This window comes from Schistocerca americana, chromosome 4 (genome assembly GCF_021461395.2).
Source record: "Schistocerca americana isolate TAMUIC-IGC-003095 chromosome 4, iqSchAmer2.1, whole genome shotgun sequence".
In the NCBI taxonomy this organism is placed as follows: domain Eukaryota; kingdom Metazoa; phylum Arthropoda; class Insecta; order Orthoptera; family Acrididae; genus Schistocerca; species Schistocerca americana.
In genome coordinates, this window is record NC_060122.1 from 818,702,732 (window position 1) to 818,719,789 (window position 17,058).

At 36.6% G+C, this 17,058-nt stretch overlaps 1 protein-coding gene across 1 annotated transcript in view; it reads right to left on the minus strand.

Annotated features, from left to right (window-relative positions):
• Positions 1-17,058, minus strand: part of LOC124613827 (titin) — a 524,266-nt gene that overhangs the window by 294,622 nt on the left and 212,586 nt on the right. The window contains exons 66-71 of the mRNA XM_047142550.1: positions 16,551-16,678; positions 15,445-15,619; positions 9,802-9,903; positions 8,716-8,946; positions 4,014-4,214; positions 1,791-2,115 (exon numbers count right to left, since the gene is read on the minus strand). Coding sequence (XP_046998506.1) covers positions 1,791-2,115; positions 4,014-4,214; positions 8,716-8,946; positions 9,802-9,903; positions 15,445-15,619; positions 16,551-16,678 — 1,162 coding nt within the window. The remainder of the gene's footprint in view (positions 1-1,790; positions 2,116-4,013; positions 4,215-8,715; positions 8,947-9,801; positions 9,904-15,444; positions 15,620-16,550; positions 16,679-17,058) is intronic.

The window sequence follows — 17,058 nt, forward strand, 5'->3', positions numbered from 1 at the left end:
AGTGTAATTTATCTTACATTTTATCCCAGTCACAATTCTAATGTCAACTCCAAATGATAAAATAAGGTTGTATTTTGACAAACTTTTTCCAATTATTTTCATGTCCTGTGGAGCATTTGTATTATTAATCATAACACTGTGAAATGAGTTAAGCTCATATTTACAAGATGATTGTAGGTGAGGATCACGCATTGTTCTTACAGCCCGTTTCTGAGCAATGAACACTTTCTTTGTTAAAATTTAGTTATCTCAGTACATTATTCTATATGACATTATTGAAGGAAACTTACTGGTTTGTCTCTCCCCATGACTTGCAATGATTCAAAGTGTAAACGTTGCTACACTAAATTGTTTTAGGAGTTTCTAAATAATTTTTTTTCCTCTGTTTAAAAAACTATCAATATGGGCACCTAAAAATTTTGACGTTTCCATCTTAGTTCTTATTTCCTCACCATGTGTTACATTTACCATTGGTGTAGTACCTCTAGCTGTGCAGAACTGGATATGTTCTGTCTTTTTGAACTTGAGAGTGAGACCATGTGCGCAGAAAACAAACTCAATAATACTTTCAAGAATATTATTTAACATTTCTTCTGTTGCTGTATGAGAAACAATAGTAGACCTAATACTGAGCCTTGTAGAGCTGTATAAGTGATTTCTCTCCAGTCAGAATAATCCCCCCTGCTTAAACTGTTTCAATGATCAAGTACAGCTTTCTACACTCTTGTAGTTAGATATAACATTAACCATTTGTTCATTATACTATCAATTCCATAACACCTCAGTTAATTTAGGAGAATACCATGATTCATGCAGTCAAATGCCTTAGACAGGTCACAGAAAATACCAATTGGCATTATTTTGTTATTTAGTCAGTCCAGCAATGCTCTGAGATCCAGACTGTGATTTAAGACAGACACAAGGAAAAGACTGTTACACACTGAGCTTTTGGCCAAAGCCTTCTTCAGAAAAGAAAGGAAAACACCCACACATTCACATAAGCACACACACCTCACATACACGAGTGCTATCTCTGGCCAGACTGGCCATGTGTGCATGGGTTGTGCCTGCTTGTGTGAATGTGTGGGTACTTTCCTTTCTTTTCTGAAGAAGGTTTTGGCTGAAAGCTCTGTGTGTAACAGTCTTTTCATTGTGCCTGTCTGCAGCTCAGCCTGTAATCTTTATGGTGAGCAGCAATCATCCTTTTCATAACTGTTGATATTCTACCTTCCACCACCTGAAATTGTGATTTACTGAGGATATTGAAGTTGCTCAGGTGGAATACTATTCCAGAATACACACTGTTCTAAGAAATTGGAAAATGTCAGTAGTGAAACCAGTCAATAGTTATTGACATCTGTCCTATCATCTTTCTTCTAGGTGGGTTGACTAATGGCATATTTCAATCTCTCTGGAAAAATGCTCTGAGTTAGCGATGCACTACATATAAAAAAACAGTGCTTATCCCATGGGAACAAGTATTTGGTACTGTGTTGGAAACCTCAACAAATCCAGATGAGCTTTTATTTTTGAGAGAATATATAGTTTTCTTAATTTCAGAAGGCAAAGTGGATGACACATTCTCATATGACTGAATTTTATGTAAGCTGCTTGCCCAACATACTCTTCCTATTTTTTTCTTGAACTGCTTGTCCCTATATTTTCTGAAACATCTAAGAAATGGGTACAAAGAAGTAACAAAGTGGAGGCTTGTCTTTCACTATAATGAGCAAATCTTCATGATAGTTTAGAATATATTTGAACTCTAGATAATTTATGTATATCCATACCTGGTTTGCCAGAAATTCGGCACTGAAATGTAACAGGCTGTCCCTCTTTCACGACCTGTCCCTTTAGTGGTTCAATAATTGCTGGTGCTACATTTCCTGCTGGTTGTTGTTGTTGTTGTTGTTGCTGTTGCTGCTGTTGTTTCTGTTGTGTGGGTGACCGAACCTGACATTCAGCCTCACAACGTGCTTCACCAGCACTGTTGATTGCCACACATTCATAAGTTCCAGAATCCTCTGGTATAGCCTCAATAATCAACAGGGTATTCACACTATCTTCTTCCAATGTCTTGTATCGAATATCTGATGATGGTATGCGTTTGCCATTCTGTGAAAGATTGATAAGCAAATTAAATGAACTGCTGTGTAATATATTTTAAAACAGCCCACATGAGCAGGGCTAACTGAATCTGAACTCGATTTTCCAAAGTTATAATACTGCAAAAATTTATGTTAGGCTTTACCATGACTGTTACTGATAGTGAACAAAACAACAAGTGTACTGTTACCAGTCACTGTTGTACAAAATGACTAGGAACAGCAAATTTGCTGTTCCATTGAATGTCAGTTGTCAATTTCTTTGCAAAATATAGGTGTTATCATCTGATCCTTTTCACTGCCATGGCAAAATAATGGCAGATTTATAACAAAATTGAAAATTTTTATAAGCCCTATCAGGTTAAAGAGAATAATGAACAAATTCAAATACAGGAGATGAACAATGCTAAACAATTTGCACAGATGAATAATGATCTATGGAAACTACAAAATTACATGGAAATTCAGGGCCAAAAAACTGAATATTAAGATTACAATTTTCTACAGAAGTTTCAGGAAAGAATATAAATGTTGTTACTTGAAAAATAATGTATTAAATTGCATAATTAATGAATTTTTCAAACATTCTTCTATGCTTCTGCTACACGACACTTTTTCCCTTTTCAAGAAATAATGGCCACTGGCTTGGCTCAGTCCACTAAAGTACATAGTACTTATGTAATTTTCAACCATTCATTTTTTTTTTTTTATTTGTGCTTCTGAGATTACTAATGATATTCAGAAACCATATTCCATTTCATTTTTATTTAGCTCTATAATTCACTATTAAAATAGTATGAGCAATAAAATGACTAACAGAGCCAAAAGTAGGACAAACACACTACCTTCTCACCTATTAAACTGAAGGTAATTTGTGTGGTTTAAGTTGCCTGAGACTGCAGTTGTGTCTGCGAGATGCATTTGTGTGTGTGTGTGTGTGTGTGTGTGTGTGTGTTGTCCATTGTTGACATATGCCTTAATGGCTGTGTGTGTGTGTGTGTGTGTGTGTGTGTGTGTGTGTGTGTGTGAGCGCGCGCGTGTGTGTGTCGTCTGTTGACAAAGGCCTTAATGGCCGAAAGCTTTAATTGTGAGAGTCTTTTGTGGTGCCTATCTGCGACTCAGAATCTCCACTATATGGTGAGTGGTGACTTTCCATTTCATAATATTGAATGCAATTTTGGTTGCATAGGAGATATTGGGTCCACAAAAGAAGGAAGCGAGAGTATGAAACTATAACAAAGTCTATTTTCTCACATGAATTCATTTATTCATCCCTGGTTGGTTAACTGAAAAATGAAAAGTGAATGTCAATGGCAGAGTACATTTTGGAAGAAGTAAGAAGTATAGGACCTTCAGTCTTGATAGTCTGAGAGACACTGATAATGTCAACTGGTAATAGTATGCCTATGAGTCTTGACAGTCTGAGAGACACTGATAATGTCAACAGGTAATAGCATGCATATGCATTAAGATTAGGTATGAATAGATTAAAGGGCCATCGATCCCAGAAGCTGTAACAGACATGCCAATGAATGATAATACTTCACATAACTGAAAGCTCTTGCTTTGTGGAAGGAAATGAAATTAGAAATAAAGACTATACAATTTGAAAGAGACATCTAAGCCATTGCACTGTGAGGTACAAGATGACGGTGGGCACTTTTAAAGGATGTGCATAGTTAACCAGTGTTTCATACAATCTGCCTATCTATTTCTATATGCCAATAATACTTAAATTTTTGTAAAATCACTCCATTCCATGACTACCACAATGACACAGGCACAGTAACTGTAATAGAACAGAAAATACTCTTTATTCTGTTCTAAACTTCCATTTTCAGAATTTTTACTTCTATTTTTGTTTTTTTTTCAACAAACATATCAAACATAAAAAGTGGTTATGCAAACCTTTAACCAATAGACATCAATAGGTCGTGTGCCCGCTATACGAGCATCAAATCGCACAAGTGTTCCAGAATTTACAACACTGCTTTCAATAGTAGTAAGGAAACTTGGAGGCACAACACCACCTCGTCCTTGGCGTCGCTTTTCCTCAACTACTAGATTTGCACTGCACTTAGCAACTCCTCCACGATTTTCAGCTACAACCTGAAAAGAATGGTGCAGAAATCACAGAATTTTTTTATAATCTGAATATGTATCAATAAAATGATGGATATTTTTCTAATTCAATTCTAATTTATGAGCCTTTCTCTTTTTAAAATGCATCTTTGTCCTCATTTCACACAATTATCTCATAGCAATCTATGCAAAAATTATTTCCATAATAATAATAATAATAAAAATTCCATAATACATAACATAAAAGACTACTCTGAAACTATTACTTTGCACATCTTTTAGCAATGTATGCAGTATATTCTTCACATCATTCCCTCAGATAATTTGACTATGAGGACAATAAATTGAATCATTTAACTGCAGTCCCCAAAGCACCTATTATGTATACCCAACTTAACTTAATTCTAATAATTTTTTCTGAGACCTTTACAATATTCTGCCTAAATATTAGAATACTACTTAACAAGAGGCAAAGTCAGAATCTTACACAGTTCTTGTGTGTACTCAGTACAAAAAATTTGTTTCAAATATGCTGGCTGGTAACACAACATGAGACTCACTATTGTGATACTATAGGTCAAAGCTGCACACAGTATCTCTTTCATTCACCTAAGTTTCTTTAATTTTTTTGACTGATATGGAAGCCAGTTCTTCCAAACGTGAAGAAAATTAAAAGCACATAACCCATACTGTATTGTAACTGGTAGTTCTTAATATACATCTTTGACAACTGTCTTCCATACATGTTCTGTGTAATTTGTGTGCTATCTGTGAAATGTATTTTTGTCTTTGACTAGTTCTGACCATGCCTTCAATTCATAATCAGTGAACAACCACAACTGAAGGTTAAGACTTAATTATTCCTTGCTTTTTTGTTTCTCTGTCTTTCACGTACAACTGTAAAAGACTTGATCATTGAGAATAATGTGCTCGTTCTCCTTCAAGCTTGCAACATTTATGTTTACAAGTCCTAAACACATGTTTATAACTTGCTATTATTTACTTTCATGAAACAGTACATGGAAAATTTCTGATGGAAGATGCTATGTATTTACAACCACAACAAAACAGAGGAGGCAATAAGCAGTAGATACACATTTAGAAAAGGAGGAAAATGCTTAATCACACACACACACACACACACACACAGAGAGAGAGAGAGAGAGAGAGAGAGAGAGAGAGAGAGAGACTGACACACACACAGAGAGAGAGAGAGAGAGAGAGAGAGAGAGAGAGAGAGAGAGCTCCATGGCCACTATTTTCTCCTAATGCTTTCCAGGCAACCAAGAGTATCATGAGATTTTGTCCAGAAAGTAAGTATTTTCCACCTTTTTTTATAAGTGCCTTTCTCCTGTTCACTGTCTCATCCGTCTGCTTCAATACTCTTCCATCAGAATGGTAAACCAATACAAAGTATGATTGTTCAGGAAAATATTGATTTTTTGCATGATATATGTTGGGATTCCATTTTCTCAATTTTTTTGTTATATTTGCATTTTTCTTGGCAATATTTTTTGTGACTTTACTTCATGATTGACATAAATTACTTTTAAGAGATGGATGGAGTGGCTGCTGTCACAAATTGTACTCAACACATTTAAGGAAGCATGCTCTTGAGTCAGTGGTCTCCAAACCACCTTGCTTTTTCTCGATTTGCAACATTTCAACTTGCTGTATTAAAACACAGATTCATGAAGTGGAGAGAAGTGAACAACAAGCTTTTATTCCTGTTCGTGTTAGTCAAGCAAAGACCAAATGGCACATTAACACAAAGTGTTAGCCATAAAACAATGTATACACATTTATACTTGCATGCTTCCACTCCTCGTGTCACTTGACAACAATAAGCCATAATCAACACACTGGTGCACAGGACTCATGAAACCTCAAACAAAGAGAGTTTAGTAGAAGAGTTGCAGCTCCTAAAGAAATTCTCTGGAAGAATGATAACAACCACTGCCAGCAATATGATTCTGGAGCCAGCTGTTGACTATGCTACGTTACAATAACCGCAATTCATATTTGTCACCAAATGTACTGAGTTTATTTTTCAGTTTATATCAGGATAGCCAACAATTTTTCTTGACAGTAAGGTTAATCTAGCCACATTGTGTATGCAAATTAGCAGAATCATAAAAAGAAGGCCAGTGAGTGACAAATATATCTCCAAAATAAATTATGCCATCAAAGAACAGTTTGATCATCTTGATGCTGTTTTCATAGACCCAAACAAACTTCTGAGTGAAAACTACCTTGGAAAAGATGGCTTGAATTTAAACAGATTAGGGCCCATAACACTCAGCAGAATGTTCACAGATGTCTGCAAAATAGTCAGAAGGAAGGGAAACTAATATGGTATGATTGGGGGAGAAGAACCAACTGCTGCAGCTGAAAAAGCAAAATATAAACACCACACAAAAAAGGAGGGACTGCACAATATGCTCTCAGAATACAGCCCACAATAAGTATGTCAACAAAAGAAAAGTTATATAAAAGTACTACATCAGAATATTCAATACATTAGTAACAAGAAACTAGAAGCAGAAGTAGTCCTACGTGAAATACAACCAGTCGTACTATGTATCAATGCACATGGTCTAACTGAAACCCAGGTAGCTAACTTGAGAATAAAGTGCTATATTTCATTCAGTTACTTCTGTAGATCTAAACATAAAGCTGGTGGAGTTTCCATATATATTAAAACAGGAAAGCACATAAAGACTGCAAACAGTAAAGGTGTGAGATTACCTATAGCTAGAAAAAAAGACTTTGAAATTACTGGTGCAGTGACTAATGACTTTACAGTGTTTTTGCATACAGATCAACAAGCGGCAAGATTAGCATCCTTCTGGAAAAAAATGGGCAACTTACTAAGAATGAATACGAAGAAAAACGTTGTTATATGTGGAGACTTCAATATTGACATGGCAAAAGAATCAAAACGAAGACAAGATTTTAAAGAATTGTTATTACAATGCAATATGGAGGAAACAATGGCTGCACCAACCATAGTGACTTCTCAAAGTCAGACAGTTATTGACAACATTGTTGCCAACATTAGCAGGTCTAACTATGAGTCACATGTAGTCCAAACAGAAATATCTGTTCATTATGGACAGCTGATCTGCCTCTGCAGAAGTAAGAACATAATATGTTAACCAAAACAAACCACCAAAGAAATCAAGAACATCAGTGAAAAAAATAGTAACATCTTCAAGACAGTATTAAGCATGGAAATCTGGAATGAAGCCCAACAGGTGCAGAATGTAAATGAAAAATATCATTCATTTATTAGAACAATTAAACACTAGTTTAATGTCGAATTCCACAAACTAAAGAGACAAGAAAAGGTGCAGGATCGGGTAAAGTGGATTACCCATGAAATAACAGAACTGTGAAGGACGCTGCAGGATCTGAGACAGAGGGATGAAGCTGAAAATTATAAAATGCTACAAAAGAAGTATAGAAAAATAATACAAGAGGCAAAATCAAGAGCAATCAATGCTACCATAATGAACTCAAGAAACAAGGCAAAGGCAGACTGGAATGCAATTAACGGTGAAAGGCAGGAAAAAGCTAGGTCAAACAAAGAAACATATGTCAGATCAATGAAAATAAACAACACAGTCATTACAGATGGTAGAGAAATAGCTAACATACCCAATGATAACTATATAAATGTGGTAAAGAACTTAAAATTGGAAAGAAATAGTCCACAAAAGAAGGTTACTAAGTTATCACAAAAATCAATCAGAAGCATGTTCTTGAAACCAGTCACAGGAGATGAACTGAGGAAAACTATACAGAACCTGAAGTTTAATGTTAACAGCCAGACACAATTGTTGGCTATCCTGATATCAGACAACAAATAAATTTGACACTTTTGTGACCAATTATGAAATGCAATTATTGTCATATAGATCAAAACATAAAGGCAATGTTGGAAAATTGCTGACCCCAAAACCATATTTTTCCCCAAGAACTGAAAGAATGTCTATTTTCATACAATTTCATTTACAATTACCATTTTCACACAATGTCATCAAAAACTGCTGTTATTTCATATGTTGCATATTATTTTTTAAAATCAGATGTTCATATGCCTAACAATATGCCACATCTTTCCTGAAGAAAACACCATAATTTTATGTGCAAATTTTTCATCTCTGTACCATATGTTGACAACTTTTTTGTCACACTGTTGTAACACAATGAGTGAACAATAATATCTTGTAATTAGAAGAATGGTATTAGCTGTTTTCCATAGACAGGATGTATATTCAATAATCTGTTTATTTTAATGGAATACTTTTGCAGAACCAGTGTTGTTGTGCTGGTGACACTCCAGGTGCTACTCTTTGTCTCCTGTCAGTAATCATAGATAACAATGAAGTTAATACACTTTGATCCCCGTTCTCCCACTCAAAAAGGGCTAAGTGTTAATGTACAACTAAGTTTACAAAGATTTCAAATGAGACTAACAGCAAGTGGAGTGTACCAAAATCTGTGAAACAGAGAAATGACTTACCCTGAACACACCAGAATCTTCCATAAACACTTGTCTCAAGATGAGAACTGACTTTGTTCCAAATGTGTGTATTTGAAGATCGGCCGAGCTCTGGATTGGGAAATCCTCCCTGAACCATTTTATTGTTGGAAGTGGATCACCATCAAATTCAACTTCAAATCTAGCCTGCTCTTGCTCAAATACTCTGACAGGCTGTATCTTCTTGGTGAAAAATGGAGGCTTAGCAGGTTTCTGTAACAAAAAAGATGTTTCTTGTAGTTTCTTAAGTATTCTTTAAAATTACCCATCAAGTATTACTAAAGTTTGGTGCATCACAGTGAATCTGAAACACCTTAAATTATTAGAATGCTACAGAAAGAAACAAAATGGTTCTCACAGATATATTATTACTGATCTTTCTCCTAATAAATTCATTCTTTACTCTCTCTGAAACATTCTTAACTATTTTTGTATTGTATTGTCTTTTTCCCCGTAGCTCTCGAGATAGGAACATTTATTTCTAATAACTTAAATTTCACAATCACTGACCACATTATGTTGGCTAAGGCCTCAGTATAGTGTACACAGTTGGTATATTTATTTTACTGGATACATATCAGTTACAGATATTTCAGTCTTTATTTATTTGTTTGTTTTAATTTAGGCAGTAAATAAAATAAAAGTGGCGGTCAACTTGAAAGTTGATTTGAACATGGGTCTATTGAATCTGTGTGCCCTTGTCTGCCTCTGACCTTTGAACTGAGTTAGTTATCCCATTTTAGTTAAACATGGACTCTGAATAATGATGCAACTTTATATTTTTAACATCAACATATCACTTACAAGATGGAAGAAGTGATGAGAAATAAATCCTATTACTCAATGGAGATTAAACACCAGGCCTTTGGATTTGCAGTCTGGCCTCTGTCCACTGAGTCGTACAGGCTTCAATCAACAGCTTCATAAAGAAACTTATATTTAATAATGCTTAAAATGAGTGTCTTTCCTGTATACATGAAAAGTAGAAGAAAAACCTGAAAAATCATTTCTCTCTACTTGACAAAGGACACTTTATGGAAATACAGTAAATAAATGTGTATTCCTTACAACAGGCCCTTGGACAACTCGTTCTTGTGTTTTTGCCTTATGCTCAACTTCAGTTGTTTCTGTGGCTGTAATCTTCCGTGTAATTTCCACATCTCCCTTGACCTGTGAACAGCATCAGTTAACTAAATGATATGGTTTATCAAGTGAAAATTGATGTACAAGGAATATATTATGAATTAGTTAGTGTCTGCCAACTCACAAAGAACAAAAGTTATTACAAATGCTACTTGTTAGATATCATGATTTAAAATAAAAGCAGCACTTTACAATGAAATTCAGGGCTGTTGGATGTTCAGAAATCAATCAGGTTCCTTCATTTGGATAAGGAAATAACACTATCCATTTTTCCATCTACTTGATAGGAGTAAAATCAGGAGTGCATGCATAAATAGTGAGATTGTTGTTGTTGTTGTTGTGGTCTTCAGTCCTGAGACTGGTTTGATGCAGCTCTCCATGCTACTCTATCCTGTGCAAGCCTCTTCATCTCCCAGTACCTACTGCAACCTACATCCTTCTGAATCTGCTTAGTGTATTCATCTCTTGGTCTCCCTCTATGATTTTTACTCTCCACGCTGCCCTCCAATACTAAATTGGTGATCCCTTGATGCCTCAGAACATGTCCTACCAACCGATCCCTTCTTCTGGTCAAGTTGTGTGAGATAGAAACATTAAAAAATTATTCATTGTGAAAATATATACTGGGCAGTTCCTAGAGATACATATAAAAAACAGGAAACAACACAGTCAATTCAAATAGACTTGGCCCTCAATTTTTTGTTTCATTCACACAAAGGATGCTGCTGTAAACATATTCTTATGGGCAACCATTTCTCATGTGTATGACAATAAAAATGCTGAACAATAAAAGAAATAGGACTGTTGAGAGTATTATGAGAATAAATACAGCATGTATAATGATATTGGACACAGTAAAAGAAAGGGAATTGGAATGAGAATGTTGCATTATAAATAAAGGAAAAGAAAAGCAAAATTAAATTAGTCAAATCCTGGGAATAATATGTCATAAATAGGGCTGTCTACACTGATTTTGGTTCTCAGTTAATAATTTTAGCCAAATGAGCCCTCCAAACTGCAGTTATCTGACTTCAGTCACTTTCTATATAATTTTGAATAATTCTACAGACAGTGCAGTAAGAAGTACACTGAGCAAAAAATAAAATAAAAATAAATAAAAAATAACAGGAACCAAATAAACAATAAATTTGGCACCTATATTATCATTAACCCATGCTAAGGAGAATCTGTTAAATTCTTTGGATGAAAATCTACTTCCTTCAGTACATGGGTTCTCTTCCTTCAGTACATGGGTTCTCACCATCAAATTAACTTACATTTGCCATCAGAGATTCCAGTTCTAATTCTTAAACTACAGTTCACTAGTATCATATTCCAAATTATTTAAAGAAAAACACACTGAACAGTACATTTTAGCATGAGCTGGTGTATTGAATATTTAATTATCTTCCAAGACTTTCAACTGCCTAAGGGAGAAAGAAAAATTCAAGTTTGTAGGTTTTCCCAGTGAACATGCTGCTTCAAAGTCTCTCAGGCATGCAGCCAGGTTGACTGATCAGTGTAGAACAAATTTTTGAGGATATAACATACCCTTATCACCAGGTTACTCCTGCTGACTGACATCCTGGACCAGTGGGTGTAATATACCATTCATCTCCCCCCTCCAGTCCCCATATATGGGTAGTGTGATGTGCCAGCCATGGTGGTGGGTGTAGCTCATGCTCAGGATTCGAGTAGTGGGCCTCAGTCTGCACTCCACTTTCCTCATGCTTGGTGCTCTGTTTCCAGAGCATCTGAAGAATTTTCAGTGCTGAAGCCTTACACCTGACTAAGCTGAAATCCAGTTTCATTGTTAATGAGGTTCTTATGTACCCATATTTTGATAGCCACCTTGCATATACAATCCCAATAGTGGGATGTGTGTGCAAAATGTTTGTATCTCCGTATTTCATTTGGTGGTTGGTTTCAAGGCAATATTCAGCAATTGCTGATTCTGTAGGCTGCTGGAGGAGAGTATGCCATATGTGTTCCGTGCACCTTTCTTCAATTGTGTGAATGGTATGTCTGACATATGCATTCCCTCGCTCACACTGTACATAATACATTCTAGATTTCTGGAGTCCCAGATCATCTTTTACTGTCCCTAAAAGGGATTCGGTCTTTGCTGACAGGCAGTATACACATTTGATATTTTGTCATTGTAAAATTCTACTGATTTTTCCAGATATGTTGACAATGGATGGAATGTAGGCTACTTCTTTCAGTTGGTCTTCACTGGGTGTTGATTGCGGTATGGTCTTTTGCTTGAAGACACATCAAATTTGGCAGTCGCTATAGTCATTTTACTGGAACACATTCCTGAGGTTTCTTCATCAAAAATCACACAAGCTCTATAGAACAGCATGTTTAGCAGTCCTTCCCTTTGTGACAGGTGATGACAGCTAGAGGCATGAAGATACTGGTCTGTGTGAGTTTTTTTGCAATAGATGCTGTGTCCCAGTGTTCTGTCCAGTTTTCTCCATATCAGAACATCCAAGAATGGCAGCTGACCATTTTGCTCCACCTCCATGGTGAACTAAACTGTGGATAGAGGTCAGTTGTTGCAATAAAACTTGAGAGCTCATCTTTCCTGTGACGCCAAATGACTAACATACGCAACATATCTGTAAAAGGCTGCTAATTTTAATTGTTCTGAGTCTAGTGCCTTGCCCTCATGGCCTTCCATGAACATAATGGTCACCACAGGTGACAGAAGGCTACCCTTTGGCATGTCATCAGACTGTTCATAGTAATGTCTGTCAAAAGGAAATATGTGGATGTGTGGACAAAATCACGAAATTGAATAGTTTAGTGAAAGAGGACCCTAATTTATTTTAAATAAGTTCCAGTGACTCCTTATTGAAAAGAAATTTGGGCTCTCCTTCACCAAACTATTCAGTTTCACGATCATGTCCACATACTTTATTTTTGACAGACGTCACTACAAACAGACTGATGGTGTGCCTATGGGTAGCCTTCTGTCACCTGGCAAAATCAAACAATGGAAAATCCAGGATGGAATGTAACATGTAACAATATTTTGAAAAGGATAATTGCTACTCACCATATAGTGGAAATGCTGAGAGTCACAATAAAAAGACTGTCGCACAATATGCTTTTGGCCAACAAGGGCTTTATGCAGGTATGAGTTGCATTCGCGCGAGTGAGCGTGTGTTGTTTGTGTGTGTGTGTGTGTGTGTGTGTGTGTGTGTGTGTGTGTGTCTGTGTCTGTTGTCTATTTCTGACATAGACCTTGTTGGCTGAAAGCTTTTGTTATGCCTATCTGCGACTCAGCACCTCCGCTATATGGCGAGTAGCAACTATCCTTCTGTCACCCAGCCAATATGTACATGGAAGACTCTGAGGACAAGCCGCTAGAATCAGCACCACAAAAATAGGCAGTCATTTAGAGACATGTTGACAATATGTTCATCATATGGTCTCGCATGGAAGATGAGTTCTCAAGTTTTCTAGCAACACCAGCACACCAGCACACATCCAAATTCAGTTCACCATGGAGGTGGAACAAAACAATCAGCTGCCATTCTTGGATGTTCTGGTATGGAGAAAACTGGACGAAACACTAGAACACAGTGTCTACAGGAAGAAAACCCACATGGACCAGTGCCTTCGCACCTCCAACTGTCATCGCCTGTCACAGAGGGAAGGAGTGCTAAACACGCTGGTCTACAGAGCTTGCATGATCTGCAATGAAGAAAGCCTAAAACTGGAATGAGACCACCACAGGGACATGTTCCAGAAAAACGGCTATAGTGACTGCCAAATTCAATGTGTCTTCAAGCAAAAGACCACATCACAGTCAACACCCAATGATGACCACTCCAAAAAGATATACTACATTTTATGCACAGGCAACATATCTGGAAAAATAGGTAGAATTTTATGATGATAAAAGATCAAACGCGTGTACCACCCACTGGCAAAGACCAAATCCCTTTTAGGGACTGTAAAAGATGACCTGGGACTCCAGAAATCTGGGGTATATTGCATATGAAGTGAATGTCCAAAAGCATGTGTCAGACAAACCATTTGCACAATCGAAGAAAGGTGCATTGAACACAAATGACACACCAATCTCCAGCAGCCTACAAAATCAGCAATTGCTGAACATTGCTTTGCAACCAACAACGAAATGAAATATGAAGATAAAAATTTTGCATAACACATCCCACAATTGGGACTTTCATTACAAGGAAGCTGTCAAAATCTGTCTACATGAGATCCTTTTCAATAAGGTCAATGAATTTCAACTTAGTCAAGTGTGGGCTCAAGCACTTAAAATTCTACAAACACAGTGGAACAGAGCACTGAGCATGGCATAGGCAGAGCATAGACAGAGGCTTACTGCTCAACTCCTGAGTGTGGGCTACAGCCATCACCACGGCCGCACATCGTGTGATTCACATACAGTGTCAGCGAAGGGAAGAGATGACCGATATATATATTGCACCCACTGGTCCAGGATGTCAGTCAGCAGGAGTAACCTGATGAAGGTGCATCACAAAAATTTGTTCTACAGCGATCAATCAATTCAACTTCTTGCCCAAGAGACTTACAAGCAAATAAAGTGCAAGTTTATATCTAAATATGGACTAGTTACCTATTTTTCAGATAATGCTTTCTTACAGGTCCTAAATCAATTTTGAATTGGAAAAAAAGCTTTTAGTGATAAATTTATGTTCATTTTCATATAAGTCTATCAAACTTTAACAGACTAAAAAGCTCATATCTTTTATGCAAAAACTGTGAAATAAATAAATACAACTAATTAAAAATTAAAGAAAAAAATTAATGTTATCAACATTAAAGACAGAAAAGGCAACCACACTTTGCACTCACCAAATATGGAACTGCTGAGTAAGACTGACAGTTTTATACAATGTTCTTTGCTAGTACAAAGGCAAAAATGAAACATGAAATAAAGAGCTCATGTTGTAGGGAAGAAGACATTGCTCCAAACGTCATATCACAAGAGACACAATTTGTAAAATAGCACTTGCATATAACTAGTTACTTCTAACTGTTCTCCTGCATCTTGTGGGTCTCCTAAGTTAGTGTTTGTTACAACTTCACATTCCTTTAACATTTTGGTTTTCTGTAGTTAAAATCACCATGGATCACATTCACTACCCTTTATTATTGTCATGTGTATCTATCTATTTGTTATGTGTATTTTACAGCTATATCTCTGTGTGTTATTCTTGCTTCAAAATAATCGATTTTTGAAGAGATAATTTAACTGGATACATAATTTACTCACCAACTGGCAGCAGGATAACACACATATAAAAGGTATTAAAGTTTGCAAGCTTTCAGAGCCAGTGGCTCCATCTTCTAGCAGCACAGCTGAAGGGGAAGAAGGGTGAAATAAAAAGACTGGTGAGGTTTAAGAAAAGGTGTAGAGCTTGAAAAAGTTGCCCAGATCTCTGTATCATGGGAGACTTACTTAACAGAATGACAGGTAGGTTTTTTATCTATCTACTTAGATTAATGTATGTGTGTTTGTTGCTGTCACTTAATGAATAACCATACTTCCTACTGCCTCACCTCTTTCTGTGTTTGTTTTTGTTTGGCTACATGCACTTCTCGTGCATGAATAGCTGACTCTGATGGCTCAGGTGGCAAACTCGGAATTGTTTTGGAATCAACAACTGTTTCTGATGTATGTTTAGTTGGTCGTCGAGACGTTACCCAGGCTGGTTTTTCTTCTTCTTTTTCATCTCTGCAATCAAAAATTCTTATAATAGTGCAGCAAGAAAAACATGTGCCTTTGTAAATAATGATTTTAGAATTTGTTACAGTTCTTCTTTGAAAATATCAAAAGACAAACATTAAAGTGGTTGGTTGCTCTGATCCCCATTAATTTCTGCTTCAATCTGGAAACACTCTATTGTACCAGACTGAAAGCTAGGAAACAGATACTGACAGAACTGAGGATGTGAGGGCAGGTTGTGAGTCGTGCCTGAACAGCTTAGACAGCATGTGCACTGTCCGGAAGATGCTAGGTTCTGGTTTGAGTCCCAGTTTCGCACACATTATTAATCTCCCCAATTTCAAAATAGTGCACACTCACTCTGTTGCAAAATGAAAGATCCATTCTGGATCAATCTCCAAGACTCTAGCTAGGCAATTAACCTGTAATAGCCTTTATTCCAGGAGTGCTAGCCCGACAAGATGTCCAGAAGAGCTTCTGTGAACCTTGAAAAGTTGGGAATTAGAAAAATAATACCGGCAGAAGTAAAGAGGTGAGAGTTGGACATGAGTCATGCTTAGCTAACTCAGTCAGTAAGAGTGGTGACTGTGAAAAGCGAGGTCCCATGTTTGAGTCACAATGTGGCACACAGTCTTAATCTGCCAGGAATCTCTTACCACAAACATTTTCCTCTATTACATTTTCTTCTGACTGTGAAATTAAAATAGCATTGTGACTGGCAGATTAAAGTGGGAGAAAATAAGCGTTGCTAGTAGAGATGCAGTGTTACTACTAACTGTGCGACGTGAAGTTGTGGACTCTTTTCTCAACACTCAACAAAATTTCTGATTACCAAATATTAAGTTTCTAATTTATTTTTAAGCAGAACACAAATTAAACTGAATATGGAACCATGGTCATACAACAACTTATGCACTTCTATCAGACATGGATAACTTACAGTTTTTGCTCATAGCTCTGAGCCATTCCCTTGGCTACTGTTTTGGCCACAACTTTTTCTCCAGGTATAGCAAATTGATGTGATGCTTCCCGCAAACGAGTTTCCTTGATTACTTGCTCTTCTTCAAGCTGCAATATATAAAAGCAGGTAGTGAACACTCATTTCCCACACAAAAAATCTAATTTGTGTCATTTAATGTTAAAATCATTAGATCTATACACTGACATAGCTGTTGTTGACTAATGCAGACAGGACATATGCTGTGTTCAACAACATACAGACCTGAAATAAGCTGCCCTTTGGCATTCTACAGGGTTCCCCAGGAGATATGGTCAATTTTCAAGGATACAACAGAAGCACCCATTTGATGCAAAAAAACTTCCTATGGACAATCCCCTATTCTGAATGGTTTCCAAGATAGAATACATATAATGTAGATTTGTTTATGGGCAAGTGATGCACACATACGTGTATTACCCTAATCACTGGATTATTCATGGTAGTAACT